Source organism: Alligator sinensis, unplaced genomic scaffold (genome assembly GCF_000455745.1).
Source record: "Alligator sinensis unplaced genomic scaffold, ASM45574v1 scaffold628_2, whole genome shotgun sequence".
Classification (NCBI taxonomy): Eukaryota; Metazoa; Chordata; order Crocodylia; family Alligatoridae; genus Alligator; species Alligator sinensis.
In genome coordinates, this window is record NW_005841833.1 from 2,652,687 (window position 1) to 2,670,118 (window position 17,432).

Here is a 17,432-nt window from a genome sequence, read left to right on the forward strand (position 1 = left end):
CGCACGCGGCCATTTCGCGGCAAAACGCCACTTCCGCGCCCACGTGATGCCGCCGCGCCCTGCCCATTGGGCAGCCGCCCACGAGAGCCCGCCCCCCACTCCCTAATGGGCTATGGAAGAGCCCGCGCTTCTCCCCATTGGCCGCCCGGAAGGCAGGCGCCATTCCCTCCGATTGGGCAGCCGGGAGAGGGGGACGCTCCTGATTGGCCGCGCCTCCTCCGAGTGTCGGCTTGCCGCGGGGCCACGCCCCCCTGGCTCTCCTATTGGCCGGAGAGGAAGACTGGCCCCACCCTCAAACAGGCACCGCGTGAGCGGTGTGGGGGGGTAGTATCTGCCCCCCCCGCGGTACCTCAGTGTTGCCGCCCGGCTCCGGGGACCGGTCACGCTGCGGCGGCGGCGCGGAGCTGAAGAACGAGTCCAGAGTCTTCTGCCCGATCATGGTGGCGGCTGTGTCCCCGTTCCCGTTCCCGTCCCTCCCCTCAGCCCCTCACAGCACCCGGCTCCTGCCGCCGCGGGAGATGGAATTTGGCGCCAAGTGTCTGCGCATGCGCGGAGTTGCCGGGGGGCGGGGGGGTCTCGTTCTATCGAGTGCGCATGCGCAAGGCATCCCCCAGAATAGCCCCGGCATCTTGATTGACAGCTGGTGGCAGCCTCGCTCTGGAGAAGGGAGGGGTGGGCTCAGGTGTGTGTGCAGCATGCACCCACATGTATGGGGTAGGTGCGTGTAGGGCGGGTGTGCACATAGGCAAGTGTGCATGTGGGATGGTGCATGTAGAGCAAGTGTGCACACGTGAGAAAACTGTGCGTGGCGCGTGTGTAGCAGGCCCCTGTTCCCCGCGTCCCTCCCAGTGCGACTGGCTTGCACGGTGGAGTGGAAGTGGTGGCAAGGCCCCTTGCTTCACGCCGCCTCTGCCCCGTGACAGCGCTGTTCACGCCACGCGCTCGCCTCCAGCACCTTTGCTCCGCTCCCGGCCCGCTGCAGCCTGTATCGCGAGCGCCCACGGCGGCGTGTCGAGGGTCTCCGCCCCTGCAGCAGTTGGGGTCGCCGTTGTTACCCCCCGAGCTACAGATGTGAGACCAGCACAAAGAGGCTGAAATAGCAGCAGGGTCTGGATGTCCCAATGCCCGGATGACTGCTGTACGCGCTAGGCCGCTCGCGGGTTAAAAATCCGAGCGTTGGAGAAGGAAGGGCTGCAAATTGTAGGGCCTGCAGGTGGCCCCCGCTTGCACCTGCAAGAGGAACTGGATAATTAGAGCTGTAATTGCTGTGCGTCACAATGACAGTTCCTCGCTAGATGTGGCAGTGAAACCTAAATAAAGATGAGGACCCCACGATGCAGACTCATGGGGGCTCTGGAGGGTTCACAGCGCCAATGAAGAGCAGGGGAGGGAAGCGAATTGGTCATAAAAGCAAGCTCAGGACGGAGCTGAGAACAGACCCAGCTCTCACAAGACCCAAGACACCTCCATGACCACTAAGCCGCACTGCCAAAACTCTTGGGGGACCTGCCCAGGGTAGCGAGACGCAATCCAGCCCCTGTTCTAGCAGGTGTGCTGTCTGCTATGTCCTTGGACCAGTACTCCTGTACGCTCCCTGCACTTTCGGATGACTCGGGAGTGAGGGAGGCACGTGTCATTTGCGGGGGACCCAATTAGCTGGGACAGAAAATGAGTCATCTGTTAATAAGCATTTACTAGGCAGTTTGCAGGGGGATAACAAAGACCTGAACTGAGTCATTTCTATCCTTGCAGGACCCCTCGTGGCCCCGGGGAGAGAGCAGCTGCTGTCAGGCTGATGCGAGCGCGGCTATATTTATTTCGGAGGCATTTCCAAGAAGGTTCGGTAGGTGGTGGCCGTGGACTTTGCGGCCAGCCTCACCCGGCAGAAGCAAGCCCGTCCTCCCTAGGGCACGTGAGCATTGCAGACAGGAAGTGGTGGGAGGGAAGCAGCTGCTGCAAGTGTGGCTGTGTCAGGGTCTGGATCCTCAGAGGCCAGCCCCAGTGAAGTGTGTGATGATGACAGGCCTGGGTCCAGGAGCTCAGGTACTTTACTGGCTGCTCCCTGAGCTGTAAGCCAGGATTTTGAAGCCTTTTTTTGGTTGGTTGCAACCCTGAATCCCTTTGCAGACTACTCTGCCTTTGCCCTCCCTCTCGTTTGCAGGTCGGTGCCGGTTTCTGACCGTTTGTGGGGCCCAAGCAGGATGGACAAGTTCTTGGTCAAAAAGCCTTCCCTTGGCAGGAGCAAACAAAAGCTGCTCGTGACCACGGAGGAGACATGCGGAGACCTGGACTGTGCGGGAGAAGAGAGTGGGGGAGAGAGGAAAAGGCCCCGGCCTGAAAATGCAGGCACGGATGGATCTTTGCCACATTCCCCATGGCAGCACGTCCAGGCTGAGGGGCTGAGCTGCGATTACAGGATCCTCTTTGGCCGAGCCGAGGCTGATGAGATTCTCCAGCAGCTGGAAAAGGAGGTGGAGTATTTTGAAGGTAATCAAAGTGACCGGGACCAAAGTCTGTCTGTAGTTGCCATAACACCTTCTGGTTTATCACTGACAGGGAGTGAGGAAGTCTTGAAACACTCCGGGCCCAAACCTACATGGGCTCTGGTTCCTGAATGGGTCTCCAGTGGCTTCAGCAGGGCTCCATGTGGGAACAAAGATCCCTGCAGATAGATTTGTTTGCAAGGTCAGGCCCTTCACGCACAACAGCACATGTCGGCTCTGATTCAATAAAGATGCAAGGGCTTAACTTTAGGTAGGCAGACTCCAGCAAGCCCAGTCACACCCGTAGTGTTTGCAGGTGAAAGGGCTGGGGGTTGTGGCAAAGCTGTAATGTTACAGCTAGCCCCAGTGGGGCGGCCACTCCCCACCAACAGCAGGGAAGGAGGTGGAGAATCCCAGATCACTTTTCTTGTTCCAAGGAACCTAATTATAGCTCTCGACTGTTCAAGACCTGACCGTTTCCTAAGCGAAGCTGTTCTGTTCTAGCCTTGCACTGCATCAGGGAAATTGTGCTCTATGAAGGGACCGATTGCTCCTTGCACTCAAGCCTGCTCTGAACTTCAGGACACTGCTGTTTCATTTTGTAGGAGGAAAGGCAGGCTGACCTTGACCTTTCCAAACTCTCCTTCAAACAGGTGATCTCGCTAAAGTGCAAGTGTTTGGCAAGTGGCACATCGTCCCACGGAAGCAGGTGACGTATGGAGACCCTGAGCTCACCTACACCTACTCGGGCGTTACCTTCTCACCCAAGCCCTGGATTCCCATTCTGCACTGGATCAGAGACCGCGTCACCTTGGCCACTGGGCACACTTTCAATTTTGTTCTGATTAACAGGTGCGTTTGGCTCAGAGGGAACCAAGCTTCTCTCCCTTCATATTACACACCGAGTACCGGTTGTCTCACTGAGTGGACAACCTTCAGTGGAAATTTGCCACCTTGCTTTTCCCACTAAATGGCATGTTATGGTTATGTAAAGTTCACATCAGTGCAAACGAATTGGTGGGGTACTTGAGAGTGAGACCTAAAGCTTTTTCCTTGGTGTCCCATAAGAGGGGTGCATCCTGTTACTACTGATCCACTACATACCTGGACTCCCCCTAGACTGGTGCAGCCGGTAATAGCAGTCACTGCAAAGTGAACACAGCATTACTCAAACACAGCAGGCATTTGAGTAATTTTGGAGGGGAGACAGACAGGCGAGGGGGGATCCTGTCCCTGGCTGCTCAATTCAGCATTAGCACTGTCCGGCAAACACGCCTTGTTTAAATCTGACAGTGCCAGGGTATGCCTTTGGCATGCGGTCATGTGGCATGCAAGCAGAATGGGTGGAAGAACTAAGTACTCTTCCCCCACAGGTACAAAGACGGGCGTGATCACATGGGGGAGCACCGTGATGACGAGCGAGAGCTGGTTCCACAGAGTCCCATTGCTTCCGTGTCCTTTGGGGCCTGCAGGGACTTCTTCTTCAGGCACGGAGCTTCCCGAGGAAAAAACGCCACGCGGCACATAGAGCCGGTGAAGCTGCAGCTTGCCCATGGCAGCTTGCTCATGATGAACTACCCCACCAACCTGTACTGGTACCACAGCCTGCCAACCCGCAAGAAGGTGCTGGCCCCAAGAATCAACCTGACCTTTCGGAAAGTGATGGCATCAGTCAAACGGTGAGGTGTTCAACAGCTGAATGCCTGCCCCCTTGGCTTTGGAAATCAGGAGCTCTCTTCCCTTGCACAAGAGCTACTTAGCTTCTATTTCAGGCATGGCCTTCAATGCCGCGTAGGCAGCAGGAGATGGGAACCTAGCTGAGGGGAAAGCTTTGTAATTCAAGGGTATTTATGCTAGGGAAACAGACAGGTGGAACAGCCCTCGGTTGTTTAGCTGTAAACCCTGTAACCACTTGATCTGGGATGGCAAGATTATGTTCCCACAGTTAAGCACTGCATTAGCCCCCATGGTATACTGCTGCCATTCTTATTCAGGAAGGTTTATTGTTGAGCCCAGCTAATAGTCCCTCTCAGCATCCAGACATCATCTTGGATTGAAAAACGTCTCAAGTGTGTACACGAGTCTTCTAAACACAGCAAAGAACCAGGCAATAGAGTAATTCTCCACGAGTCTGAAAGCTCATGCCTGGTCTCGCTTGTTTTTGTGTGCTCGAGGAATGAGTTGCATCTGTTTCAAATAAAACAAGATTCTTGTATGAGGAAAAGCTGACCAATTCTTTTAGTGACAACCCTTTGGACATAATATGCATGTTACTGTGGCCAAAGAGCAGCTTACCTGTAGGTAAGGTAGAGCACTTTTGTGGCCCTTTCACTGACGTTCTAAAACGGCAGAAGTGTGGCACGGGATTTGTATGCCTAATTAAACTGAGGCTTTGAATATGCCATCTTGTCACTTGTTTGTATTCCACCGTGAAACAGGTGATGAGGTGCTTGTGTGCGTGTCAGTAGTGTAAGCACTTGCATTAGAAACAGAAAAGACATTGCTGCTGACATTCTTGCTTGTGTTTTTCATTTCAAGACACCACCACACATGGCCAGTTCTATTTTCTATTAATTTGATTCCTTTATTGCTACTGTATAGACAGGTACAAAAATACCCTGAAGGGAAGATTCAATTTCAAAGCGCAGTGCAGTGGTTTGGATGCTAACATCATACCTCTTAATAATATGCACATTAAAACGAGAAAAGTCGAATTACAGAGCAGTCGTACCAATTTGACCAGAGTAAGCAGAGGTGCTCATGTTTCCGCAACTTTCCTTTTCCAGTCATAAGCGCCGACTCAACAGCTCTACTCCGAGTGTCTAAAAAGCAATGTCACTGGCTGGCACCACCTGACACCCCACACCTACAACCAGAGGGAGCTCCTGTCCCTGGCACAGAGCCCTGCTGGCTTCCAAAGGCCAAAGCATGGGAGGCTAGGGCAGAAACGTGCCTGGTCTTGAGGGGTGAGAAACACCCAAAACAGCTGATATGATGCTGCGTGTTGTTTAACCCTTCTCAGGATCAAACCCAAGACACCTAGTTCCTTGCAACCATGGCTAAGGACTGAATGCCTGTTCTCCCCTTGCTGCAAAGGAAGAAGCAACACTCCAGCTTTACCTAACCATCCTTCCTTCTGCCCTTGACAAAGCTGTCACTATGAATTCCCAGCCCGACAGCAGGGTGACACAACAAGCCCAACGATGCATGACAGCGACAAGTCTCATTCTCATCAAATGGGCACAGAGAAAAGAGGTGAGCGGAAGGCAGAGCTGTGCAAGTGGAAATGGAAAACGTGACAGAAGCAGCTCTCAGCAACGTGTAGCTTTACACGGATGCTGTGTTGCTGATCGATTCCAAGACCTGGAGTCCTCCCTGTGCGTGATATCCGACTTGCACGGCTGCATTATAAACAGAGTGGCTTGTCTGGCTGCTGTCCGACGAGCCAACTTAAACCCACTCAAGTCAGAGGAGTGAGAAACCTCTCAACAGATGCTGCTGGGTCAAGGTACTGCAGCACAGACACTGCTGTCAGCTGGAGACACGCTGAAGTCCAGAAGTATCTTTCGCAGGGCAGCTGTAGCTGGATGCTTTGCTTGATGGGTTTTGCCTTGGCTGACAACCAGTGCTGCTCTGCAAAGCCCACTGTCTAGCATGAAGGAGTCTCACCCTCCATTCCACCTTGCTTTTGTAAGTCTTTCTCCGAGGACATTTTTTGGCATTTTGTATCCTTTTGGTTTCATTTTTTACATAAGTAGAAATAGGTAAAAAAAAGTGCTACTGACAGGCCAGCACAGAAGTGGCAGGATTTGGGGCCTGATACGTTGAGATTTCTGAAGACTTCTTTATAGGTTGTAATTGACTTTATGTTCCACTCTGCTGTAACTTCAGCTAAGTGTCCTCAATGCCTTCAGACCCTACACACTGTGGTGGCTGGGTTTGAGCCTCCCGCTGGAGAACTCCAAATGTACATGAACAACGTTGGGTAGCTGAGCAACATGGGTCCATGATGTACAAAACTGCTGAAAAAGCCTTCCAGAGGCAGTCGCTCTTGGTTGACCATTCAGTCTGCATTTGATGTTGAAAGGGCCTAGTCTGCATTTCAGACCCCATCTCACCAGTACAAGGACAGAGAAGAACTCTGAAACCCATGTACTTTACTACCATTTATAGAGAAACAGCCCAAAGGATTTTTTTTTTTGCCCCTGCTCCCTACTCCTTTTTTGACACACCAAAGAGCACAGAGAAGCCACAGACAGTTAACACAGTACTCCTCAAAAACAGCACTATCTAATGCAGTGACACCAGTCTCCTCAGATCTCGGTACTACTTTACCAAACTAGTAAGTGCAATCATGCATACTCTACTTCACCATGACACTCGGGTTGCTGCATATCCCAGATTCACAACTGCATCCAGTTCAAGCTCTGTGGGAGGTCAGAGGGCACACATTTGAGTGGGTGACAGGGAATGGCAGTGTTTGTCATTAAGGTGGGAACGGGTGACTCTAGGGGACCAATTAAAATATCCTTAAAGTATGAGCACTAAAAGGCTTCAGCTAGTTGATTCTACAAGCAATAATATCAGATTGTTTTAGTGACAGAAGAAACGGCAAAAGCAATTGCTAACAGATGCTGCTCTCTCCTAACTTCACACACATTTTAAGGGAATGGAACAATAAATCAGTGTCTTCACCTAATAAACAACTTGAATTTTCCCTGAAAAATAAACTGCACTTTACTTTGGCAGAAGTTCTTTTAGAATATACAAGGAACTGAAGAATTAGGAAAAGAACATACCACCAGGAAAGGGCTCTTTTAGATCATGCATTTTTTTGTGGGGACGGATGAATTCTTCCATTGCTTAGCCAGAGCTATTGAAAGAAACACGATTCAGTTCTTCACATCACTTCGATAGACACTCATCGGATTGTAACCCACGTGCAGCAGATTCGGACTGGAAATGTAACCATTTAAATAAGCTCAAGGCACTTTATTGTATTTTAAATCATTGCCTCTGATAAGAGCAATCGTATTAACTGCTCTTATGGATCACCTGCTTTGAAACCTCGGCAGCGAAATGTAATGGGGTTATACTAAGCAACTCCATATAAAAACATATGTATAAGTCAGAATAGAAACGGGACCTTGGAGAGTCTCTGCTTGAAATCCCCTGTTTTGGACCCGTGGGTCGGAGAGAATGCTACCTAAACAGAATAAAGGCTTCTTTAAACACAGACACGCTTCTGACGGCACGACACTAGCAGACCAACTTTGGGTAGCGGTATTCTGGTTCGTGACGCCAGCTCCCTGCAGAAGCCGGCCAATGCCACGGGAGGTGGAATGTTGGAGGGCTTGTCGTGGGTTAGTTGCATACTGGACGGGAGGTGCAACGCACATCTGGTGAGAGCAGTTCCATCAGGTTTCAGCTTCCTCCAGCCACCCAAGTCATTCCTCAGCCCTGAGCTCTGGACTCGGGTGTTGTGCTCTTGAGTGAACACGCTCGTAAAACAGCAGGTAAGCACTGGAGGAAAGGACCTCCTGCAGGCTCGCTTTGCGCACTGTCTCATCTGAAATCCACAACCACTGGTTACTAACCGAGAGAGGGCTCTTGGGAGAGGACGGAGAGCGGCGGTAGGTCACAAAGTGTCCTGAATGCATGTCTCCATGATGCACGACAACAGCCATCAGGCGGTAGAGGTATACTGGGGAACTGAAGGGCAAATAAGAGAGGAAGGGGTCAGCAGCACAAGTGTCACAGACAGAACAGCAGAATCCCCAGGCTCTTTTTTTTTAGCCACACAGCAAACAATTCATTATATGAATCACTTTGTAAGACACAACTCTTGTACCTTACTATCACGTTATCTCCTATCCCCCCAAATCTTCACTGCTCTGTTGTCCTTCCTTCTTCTCCAGTTGAGAAAGCAAAATCACTTGCTTTAAAGCTTCAATGGAAATGGTCCCTGGTATGTTCTTTACATATGTCCTAATAGTACCAAGAACTGGAAGAGTGCTGGGAAAATATTTTAACAGGGAAAGTACTGGGCATGATCTTTCAAAGCATGGAGCCACAACAGCACTAGCTGAAGCCACAGGGAGCTGCAAAATCTCAGTTCCTCCACAGCTCAGGCTTATTAAATACAAGTTCAAAACAAGTCTGTAAGACATACATAAGCATGTATGCAAAAGCCAAGACAAAATAAAGGTGGGGGAAGGAAGTTGGCAGTGGGAGGTCAATGGCTCTATAATAAGTTGATTGCTTCATTCCTGATTTTTCGCTGTGGTAGTCACCAGAAAAACAAGCAGAGCACTTGCAGTACTTGTTTCACTAGCTGAGGAGATACGCAGAGAAAACAACTGCCAAAAATCATCCAGGCAGAAAAGCAAAGGGATTTGTGCCAATAAGATGGATACCTGATCTGAAATGCATATTAAACATATGGAAGATGGATCTGGAATGCATATTAAACTTTGCTGCCATAAGAGCATGATAAACATGGGACATAGGAAACCATAATATGCATAGGTTGAAGGTATGAGACAGTTACAAAAGTCTGACTTACCTGCAATCGGGGACGGAGGCAAGAGGGAAAGGTATGGGAGATGGCAGGAGTGAAGGAGAGCAGGCCCCATTCAGAAAGAGCGATTTTGTGCTACACGGCTGCTCCCCATCTGCCAGAGGGAGGACATAGCCAGTCATTTAACATATCTGCTCCTTACTTGTTAGTCTGATAAATACCACCACTCTCAGCAGGGCCTTCATTAGGGGGCCTGAAAGCCCGTGACCAACATTAATTAAAACTCGCACCTTCATGAGGTTGGAAGTAGACTATCCAAAGACAATGTTAAATGCTTACAGACTAGAGGAATGTAAGCACCTACAGTAGCTGTGAAAACCTTTGTTCAGCTTGGGCTAGCAACTTTGATTCAAGTAATTAGCTGAAGGCTTGGGACTACCCACACCAGAAGGATTAACCTCACAATGTGATGCAGTCAAGCTTCAAGGAGTGGAGGAACAGTTTGCTGAAGGTTGTGGAGATTTTCTCTTTCAGTTTTGGAGTTGCCTAGCGCACAGTTCATGTGCCCAACATCCTCTTCCTGGGTGTCCCCGCCTTCAAGCACCCTGTCAACAGTAACTTCTTTAAAAATTTGGATGCGACTCTTGTCAGTATCAAAGAGATCAAGGTCTGGCTGGACCCAAGGCCATTATTCAAACACTGTATTTTGGACATTGTGAGTGGGCCCCCACAACTCAATGGGATTTGTTGCATGCCTACAGGCCTGTAAGATCAGGTTCTTTACCTCCCATGAGGGTTGTAGGATCTGTCTGCACTAGCAGCTTAATTTGTTCCCTGATAGTGTTGGTTGTTACTTTTCATCAGGAAAACTTTGAATGACCCAAGTCCCATCTGCTCGAGAGATCTGTTGTCTGCCCTGTCTATAGCCCATGAACCTTCCAAAATTCTGGAAAGGCCAAGAACATAGAATTTGTAGTGTATAAGAACTGAACTGTAGACACAAGGAGGAGTCAAGGGACTCTTGAGGCTGCTGAAAAGATGTTCTTTTAAACCAAAAAATCAAAGATAAAATACATTTTTCTTTGTGACCCAAATGCTTTTCATTTTCAGATCAAATACCTGAGGTTCTCACAGCCAGTCCATCCTTTGTCTCAGAAGATGTCCCTGCAGAGCCCTTCTGGTTTGGATCATGTTTACTTGACTTATGGGCAGGGAGATGATATTTGTAGATGTCCATGATCAGGAACTCATTGAACTGCACGTGTTCGTGACGTTTCAGAGGTGTGCCTTGGTTTGACCAGCTCAGCCTTTGCAGATGGATACACAGACACTGAGGCAGCTTCAAGAAATAAAAATTCAAAATCCATTGATTTTGAAAAAGGGAATAAATGACTGACTAACATATTAACTAGAACTTGTAGGAAAGTACAAGAGAACGGATGGGGAATAAGTAGCTAAAATATCTCTTCCTATCATCTCTGCATGTAAAGCCATTAGAAAAAAACATCTATGATACAAGATCTAAGGCCCGATAGTCAAAAGAGAGGTTTATAACACCAGCACCACTGCTTACTAGATAGGGCACTGGACACAATTAGTAGGCTCTTCCTATCAACATGAAAGACCAACAAAAAAGACAACCATCTTCCTAAAAGGTTCAAGTATCAAATCCTGTGAAACTTTTCCAGAATAGACCAAATATTCTGCTTAGTGTAGTCCATGGGAGTGAGCGCATCTATAGTTAGTGCTACTCTGAGATAAAAAGAGTACTGTTTTGTATGCCCCGGTTTCACAGATGGAGTGAAATGACCAAGCGTCACGGAAAGTAAAGTCACATACTTACAGTTATGACTACGCTCTAAACAGAGCCCATCTACTTTAGGGGAAGTGATGCATTCGGGGTAACCCTGTCTTTGACAGTGAACTTATTATTGTACTACCATACCATGGAAGACATCTAGCCTTGGACCACAACACCGCTGGGCTAAGAGTTGGATGAACACAGAATAAAAGTCTCTGCCCCAAACAGCTCCCAGGAAGTGGCTTTCTTCATCTATCCTGCCCATTCATCCAAATCACCTGCAGGTAGAATGGCCTTAGGGTTTTTTTTAGCATTTTCTTAAGAGCCCTGGGGTTGATGGACTGTTTCACAAACAGGCTCTAAAGTAGGGATCACTTCGCTTATCACCAAAATGCAGGATCTCAAGGGATTGCTAGTGAAAGTACAGAGACATAATGAGCCACTGCTGAGCCAAGCACCTGCTTAAGTGCTTTACTGAACAGGGGGGGACTTCTTGTGTTCTTAGAAGTTAAGCATATGCTCATGTGCTTTGCTGAAATAAGGCTTACAAATAAGCTCATTTTGGAAGGCAAAAATACCCTGGAAAGTTCTCAGAGCTCAACACTGAAAACTGGGTTTCAAACTGACCAAAAAAAAAAATCGCTGCTGAACAAGCTTAAAAAAGGCCAACTGTCCAGATCAATTTGTCTTACCTTGCCTAGCTGTAACTGTTTAACAAATGTTGTCTTCTGGTTTTCTATGGTTTGCCCATTCCGTATCCCTTCTGCCTGAATCTGAAATCAAAGGAACTAAGATTATAGCCATGTAATTACCTGCAGGATTGGATTACACAGACTAACGCTGGGGCAAGGGGGAGGCGTGTTGCACACTGCAACAATGGTGATTTTATTTCTGGGACGGTGCTCAATTTATTGTTTAAATCAAACCATTTCCCAGTTATCTGTAACCCTAAAATGGCAGGGATATACTGCTGCATGGAAATTACAAAGCAAAACTGATAAGAAACAAACATATGTAGAAAAAGCTGATGAGCACAAAGGTTCTATGTTCAAGTCTAACCCTTTGCCCATTCTCTCTCTTATTTTAGAAAAGTGACTTTTGTTCTCCATGCGACAATCAAGTTACAAGGTACTTGTAAAACAGTGTTTAAAAATCAGACAATACCCCGTGTGGGTGTTTAGTTCTAACTACCTGGCGATTATCAAATATTAAAAAAATTGCCAAGTGTGTTACAAACTAAATTAAGCCTCATAACGTATTACCGCATTTTAGAAAGGATAAGAAAAGATGATTTGAGCAGCTTGCCATAAATCATGCAGCTGGTCAGGGGCAAAGGAAGAAAGACAACTTTGGAGTCCTGAATCTCAGTCACCTGCTCTAGAAACCGAGCTGTGGAGAGTACAAGTACGTACTTTAGTGCAATTATCACAGACGACATCCCTCACTGATTCAGAGGAGATGAAATGATGGAGGCAGTGGTCCAGTGTCAAAGGGCGACCCTTGTTTCAAAGAAAAAAAATACTTCTGTTAACTGTATAATGTACACTGTTAAATTCTGGTAAATGATTTTGTGTCATCTATGTCAGGGGAACGAATGCATTCAGGGGTAACCGTGGCCCACCCACAAAGCTTGAGAGCAGGAGACAGACACAAAGCCGTGGGAAAGTTGCCGAAATGGATTCTGAACTGCTGCCTTACACCTGCACCAGGCATCTTAAATTCAGACATGGGCAGAGTCTAGAATAAAGCTTTGGCATAAGGCAGCCTACAGTACAGAAGGGATCGTGCCTCAGTAGGAGATGCTCACCCACATGGCTGCTGGAATACTCAGCGAAAGGCTGTCAAATGTGTCATACCTCACAGGACTCTGAAAGAAAGCATTTCACAGATCCTAGGGTTAAGGTCAACCTTCAGGCTATGGGGACCTGAGCTCTTTCCACTCCCATGGCTGTTGAGCTCACTAGGGACACTAACATCTCACATGATTGGGCCCTAAATGAATAAAATTGAATTTGGCTTTATGTTTCTAACTACAGCACAACTTCAAAAAAAAAAATCACAGTTTTATTAGAACTGTCTTCCAGTTAGTTACTGCCAAAAGAGAGCTTGGGATTTTCTTTGCAAATATCTGAGATTTTCCCCATAGGAGCAGCAAGAATTTTATAAGCATCTGGTACCATCTCCTCTCTACCCACCAGCACCAGCATTTAGAGCCAAGGACTGCATTTAATTCACTAAATTTGACAGGTGGATTTGGCAGTAAAGGAATGAACAATCTGTCTGCCTATACACATGCTCACTGACGTTCTAATTAAAAATGCATTGCAGCAGACTCGATTAATTGAGTCTGTGCATTGTAATTTGAATGCTGCAGTGTCACCACAGCCTTATGTGTATTAAACCTCACAATGTTTAAAAAGGCTGCTAGGCCTTTTTTAAGTCCGTGGGGACTTAATAGATGTGACATTAGATGTTTTAAGTAGAGCAGCTGCCCAGGAACCACTCTAATTACCGCTGCCGCCCCTCAAGCATGTGTACTGGCAGCCTCTAATTCTAAAAATATAGTACCTGTACTACCACATCTTTAAAAATATGTTTGCAGGTACCAGCCTAAGGCCAAGAGTGATTTTAAGTTACAAAATAGTTACTACAGTAGAATAATGTGGGGTCACTGTTTAGTTTTTTCATTAGCATTGTCACTAGGTATTTCTACATCATCAATGTTGTACTAGGCCAGAGGCAGGCAACTCCAGCACGTGTGCCAGAGTGGGGCAAGCAAAAGCATTTTACCTGGCATGCACGCCTCAGGGTGGACAGCGGGGAAGGGGCTGGGGCTGCATTGCCACAGCAAGGATCGGGTCCCTCACGGCTCCCCCTTAATTCACCTCTGGCACACCAACACGTCATAAGTCGAGGTTGCAGGTGTTTTTGCCACTCTGCCCAAGGACATTGCCGACCCCTGTGCTAGACACTTGACAGTCATGTCCTCAACCCGACGAATTTAAAATCTAAAACTCTCATCCTGCATGTCTCTGAAGCCTAAATTAACTCTTTGAAAAAAACAACTTAGGTTAGGATGGAAATATCACAACAAAATCATGTCCTAAGTGATCCAGCCTTCCTTTTGTATGTGTTTAGAACAGGATACGTGCATTTGTACCTGGTGTTCACAGTGTTTGCAAACCATGTTACTGGTCAGTCTCCCATGGAAAGGATGCTGAGATTTCCAGTGACTTGCCATAGGGGGAAGTGATCCTAAAATACAAAGTTGCAATTGTCTTTAATGCTTAATACAGCCGTGATCATAAGGGGTCTTACATGAATTTTTTTTCACGGTGGTAAAAAACACTGTTTTAAAGACACTTTTTATACACTATTTTTAAAGACAACTTTTATCCCATTGACAACTATTTAATTAATATTATCCTTATTATTATGTAGATATTGCCTACAGATGCACTGGTAGTTAAGAGAAGCACAGATCAATAATATTATTTCAGTAAGCAAAACAATTGTTGTCATATCTAGAAGTAAATATGCACAATTCACATTCTTAAAGGAGAAAATGTTACCTTTTGTTCTGCAGCTTATTTGCTTTTGGGTTGTTTCTGGCTGCTACAGAGAGGAGAAAAAAAAGACTTTAATAAATTCCACTTCCCAGAGTGCAAAGTCTTGAGTCTATCCCCTCTGTATTCCTGGCATAGTGTCCTGAGAGATTTAAGTTCAAAGGTGGGTGTTTTTAGAATCTTGCAATTTGGAAACTGAAAAGCAACATATTTCAAACTGATAAAAGACATGTTTTTTAATATAGTGTATGATTAACTTCCAGAACTATCTGCAATATGCTACTGGGATCAAGGAATTAACAGAATTAATACAAGCTTCATGGATAGTATATTCATAGTATTTTACAAAGGATAGAAATGTATGCGGCATGTAAACTTGCATATTCGGGAGAAGCTGACCAATGATTATTAAGGGTTAAGAAGACATCCCTTTTCAATGGGTTATTCCATAACTGTCTGTTATATCATCTCTCTAAGACCTCTTCCAGGCATCTTGTACTGGCAACTATTAGAGACAGAATGCCTGATTAAATGGATTACTGGGCTTGGATTCTTTAATGAAAGGTGCTACAGCCCCGGTGCTGTCAGATCTGAGCCCCCTCCTAGCACAGAACACCAATGTACTAACATATTGTATTGCTTCCAAACCTCCTTCTGTTCTGTTCTTTGCTAGTTCTAGTTACTCATTTTTTCCCAACACGGAAGACCAGCATTTAGATATGAAAGAATCGTAGCCCTAGTATCTTTACTAGCTAACCAGAAACCTCAGACTCTAAACATGCTCTATCGGATATACCTGCAAACACCAAGTGACAAGGAAATTACATTTTTAAAAAGCTTACTTCTAGCGAATGCACATCAAACAGGTGTGTGACCCGTGGCCAGCGATCCCGCTCATCCTCCAAGGAAGACGTGAGGACATGGAACAGCTCATGAGCATCCTATCAAATGGGGGCATCAAACTTAGACAAAATCAAACTGAAAACACTGACAAATGTACTGAGCGTGTGTGAGCACATCAGAGCCCACCATTGCAAAATGAAGGGTGAAAGGGAATGTTACACAAATCTTACTATCTTAGCTAGATGCCGCACATTTAACAACAACAATCATCATCATTGCCACTTATTTGCGTGCTATGTTTTCCCCGCAACCTTTTCTGTAAAGCGAAGACTGCAACAATAGATGCCAAATTTTAAAAACATACTTGTGGCTGTAGAAAATCACAAGTGCAGGAGAGGGTAGAACCCATAAAGATCCCAAATCCTGCTTTCCAGCGAAAGTAATGGTAAAACTGATGGACAGTCCTCCTATTACAGCAGAACTAAACTGTCATTTGGTTTGCGTCTGAAGCATAAAATAACCAAGGGTATTTTATGGAAAAGGCAACTGAACTATTTACCAGCCAACTGTTCAGACTGGGAACTCAAAGCAGGGTCCAAGAGCTAGAAGCCCTATAAGCTCCCATTTAAAAACAGAGCAAGGGATTTTAATCAAGCCCCACTGATTTCAAGGGGGTAAGAATTTTACTCCTAAAATCTTCTCACTATTGGCACGATCACACCAAACGCTGAGGCTGTGAAGTATGAGATTCTGAACTGTGCACTGATTCCATGACAAATCTTTAAAGTAAACTGAAGGTGCCATGTACTTATCACACTGCTGCTTCTCTTCACTTACTAAAGAAAGATTTTCACCACACTGAAGAGGATTCAGATTTGACAGCCAGATCTATAAATATCACCACTTATGTAAGTCATCTATTACTCTGTCTCTGAACAATAAGATACACTTTGTAATTTATTTAAATGTTGTAATCACCTGTTCTTCAAAGGAAGAAATCTGCCACCTGTACATCCTTAACACTTCTAGTAAGCAGCTTGCATCCAGAACATCATCTTCTGTGACCTCTTGGCAGGATAAGGCTGGAGAGATCGCATTCAAAATGTTAAACGGAGCAAGTAAGAGGGGTTTGATCACAAAACCGTTATTACACACCTCATAAAACCTGAAATGCCCTATTTTTACAGGTTTCTGGTGAAAAGATAAACTGCAAGTGAATAGCTAGAGTTATTTTTATGTGTCACTAGAGCACCAATATTAAAATAAAAAGCCACCTTATGATTGGTAATAAATCTGCATGTGTCACTGTATTTCTTACTTTAATACACGGAAACATCCAGACGCACCAAAACTTATATGGAGTTCCCATTAGAAAAAAGGCCCACAAAAAAAGCCAGGCACAACCTATTCATCCTTAAATATTTCTGAGGTCTTAACATGTCCAGTAATCCACAGAGGATAATTGCATCTTGGGTGCAGGAATGGACTTACAGACTTTATTTTAATCAAAATCAATTAAAGTGAGTCCTAATTTATTTTAATCATTTCTCTCTCTTTTTTGGGGGGGTCAAATAATGAATCTGGAAACCGTTTGGATGTAATTCTAATAAATCAGATTTCTTTCCAATAACATTCTAATTGTGACGGCTGTTTTAAGATACCTTTGCAGTACTAAGAGTTTGACTACCTCGCGCTAGTATTCTCCAATTCATTTCTAAAAAAAAAAAAACCAAACAGCATCATATTTGGTTTCTTTTCTGTCTTGTTAACATAAACTACCCCCTGAAAGTTGAGCAGCTTAATACCTTTCAGGAGGTGCAGCAAGGTAAGGGACAAATATCGGCGCTCTGATGGTTCAGGCTGGTCTGTCTTGTATTGGGATGTAAATTCCTCCAACCACTTGATGAAAGATGGACATGCTGACAAGCCCTGCAGCAAGGAGTTCATGAAACAGGTGTTTCCTAGGTTGAGAAGGCCAGGCACAAGCCCTGCAAATATGCATTAACAGTTTATAATCCATAGTTTAGCCCTGCAAATATGCATTGCACATCCATAGTCTAGGGCAGTCTTGTTGAAGCCCTTTATTTTGCAAGCAAGCCCACCTTTCCTGCGCTTCTTCCTGTCGGCGATGGGCCCCCACAGCACGTAGATGCCGGCCGCCAGCGCCGCCGCCACGCCGCCGATCACGCCCCAGTTCTTCATCGCTTTGCACCTGCCGA

General features: G+C 46.2%; 3 protein-coding genes across 3 annotated transcripts in view; 1 reads left to right on the plus strand and 2 right to left on the minus strand.

Moving 5' to 3' along the window:
• The window catches only part of UNG (uracil DNA glycosylase), a 7,149-nt gene extending 6,580 nt beyond the window's left edge, over positions 1–569 (minus strand). The window contains exon 1 of the mRNA XM_006015145.2: positions 350–569. Coding sequence (XP_006015207.1) covers positions 350–439 — 90 coding nt within the window. The 5' untranslated portion in view covers positions 440–569. The remainder of the gene's footprint in view (positions 1–349) is intronic.
• Positions 570–655: 86 nt separating this feature from the next.
• ALKBH2 (alkB homolog 2, alpha-ketoglutarate dependent dioxygenase) lies at positions 656–4,862 on the plus strand. Its single transcript, XM_006015147.3, has 5 exons — positions 656–714; positions 1,753–2,043; positions 2,162–2,487; positions 3,137–3,335; positions 3,857–4,862. Exons 3-5 carry the CDS (start codon positions 2,202–2,204, stop codon positions 4,164–4,166), a joined length of 795 nt encoding a protein of 264 aa, XP_006015209.1. The 5' UTR covers positions 656–714; positions 1,753–2,043; positions 2,162–2,201; the 3' UTR covers positions 4,167–4,862.
• Positions 4,863–5,043: 181 nt separating this feature from the next.
• Positions 5,044–17,426, minus strand: USP30 (ubiquitin specific peptidase 30). Its single transcript, XM_006015150.2, has 12 exons — positions 17,316–17,426; positions 17,019–17,201; positions 16,192–16,295; positions 15,213–15,311; positions 14,377–14,419; positions 13,965–14,059; positions 12,612–12,671; positions 12,217–12,303; positions 11,497–11,577; positions 10,123–10,342; positions 9,049–9,157; positions 5,044–8,195 (listed from the first exon to the last, which is right to left on the minus strand). Exons 1-12 carry the CDS (start codon positions 17,413–17,415, stop codon positions 7,931–7,933), a joined length of 1,446 nt encoding a protein of 481 aa, XP_006015212.1. The 5' UTR covers positions 17,416–17,426; the 3' UTR covers positions 5,044–7,930.
• Positions 17,427–17,432: the final 6 nt, after the last annotated feature.

Excerpts from the sequence above, each read along its gene's own strand:
- ALKBH2 (XM_006015147.3), top strand. The coding sequence starts at position 2,202 with ATGGACAAGTTCTTGGTCAAAAAGCCTTCCCTTGGCAGGAGCAAACAA. Across the intron at positions 2,488-3,136 it reads GGAGGTGGAGTATTTTGAAG|GTGATCTCGCTAAAGTGCAA; the intron begins GTAATCAAAGTG and ends TCCTTCAAACAG. Across the intron at positions 3,336-3,856 it reads AATTTTGTTCTGATTAACAG|GTACAAAGACGGGCGTGATC; the intron begins GTGCGTTTGGCT and ends CTTCCCCCACAG.
- USP30 (XM_006015150.2), bottom strand. The coding sequence starts at position 17,415 with ATGAAGAACTGGGGCGTGATCGGCGGCGTGGCGGCGGCGCTGGCGGCC. Across the intron at positions 14,060-14,376 it reads AATAAGCTGCAGAACAAAAG|GATCACTTCCCCCTATGGCA; the intron begins GTAACATTTTCT and ends TTTGTATTTTAG. Across the intron at positions 8,196-9,048 it reads GCCTCCGTCCCCGATTGCAG|TTCCCCAGTATACCTCTACC; the intron begins GTAAGTCAGACT and ends TTTGCCCTTCAG.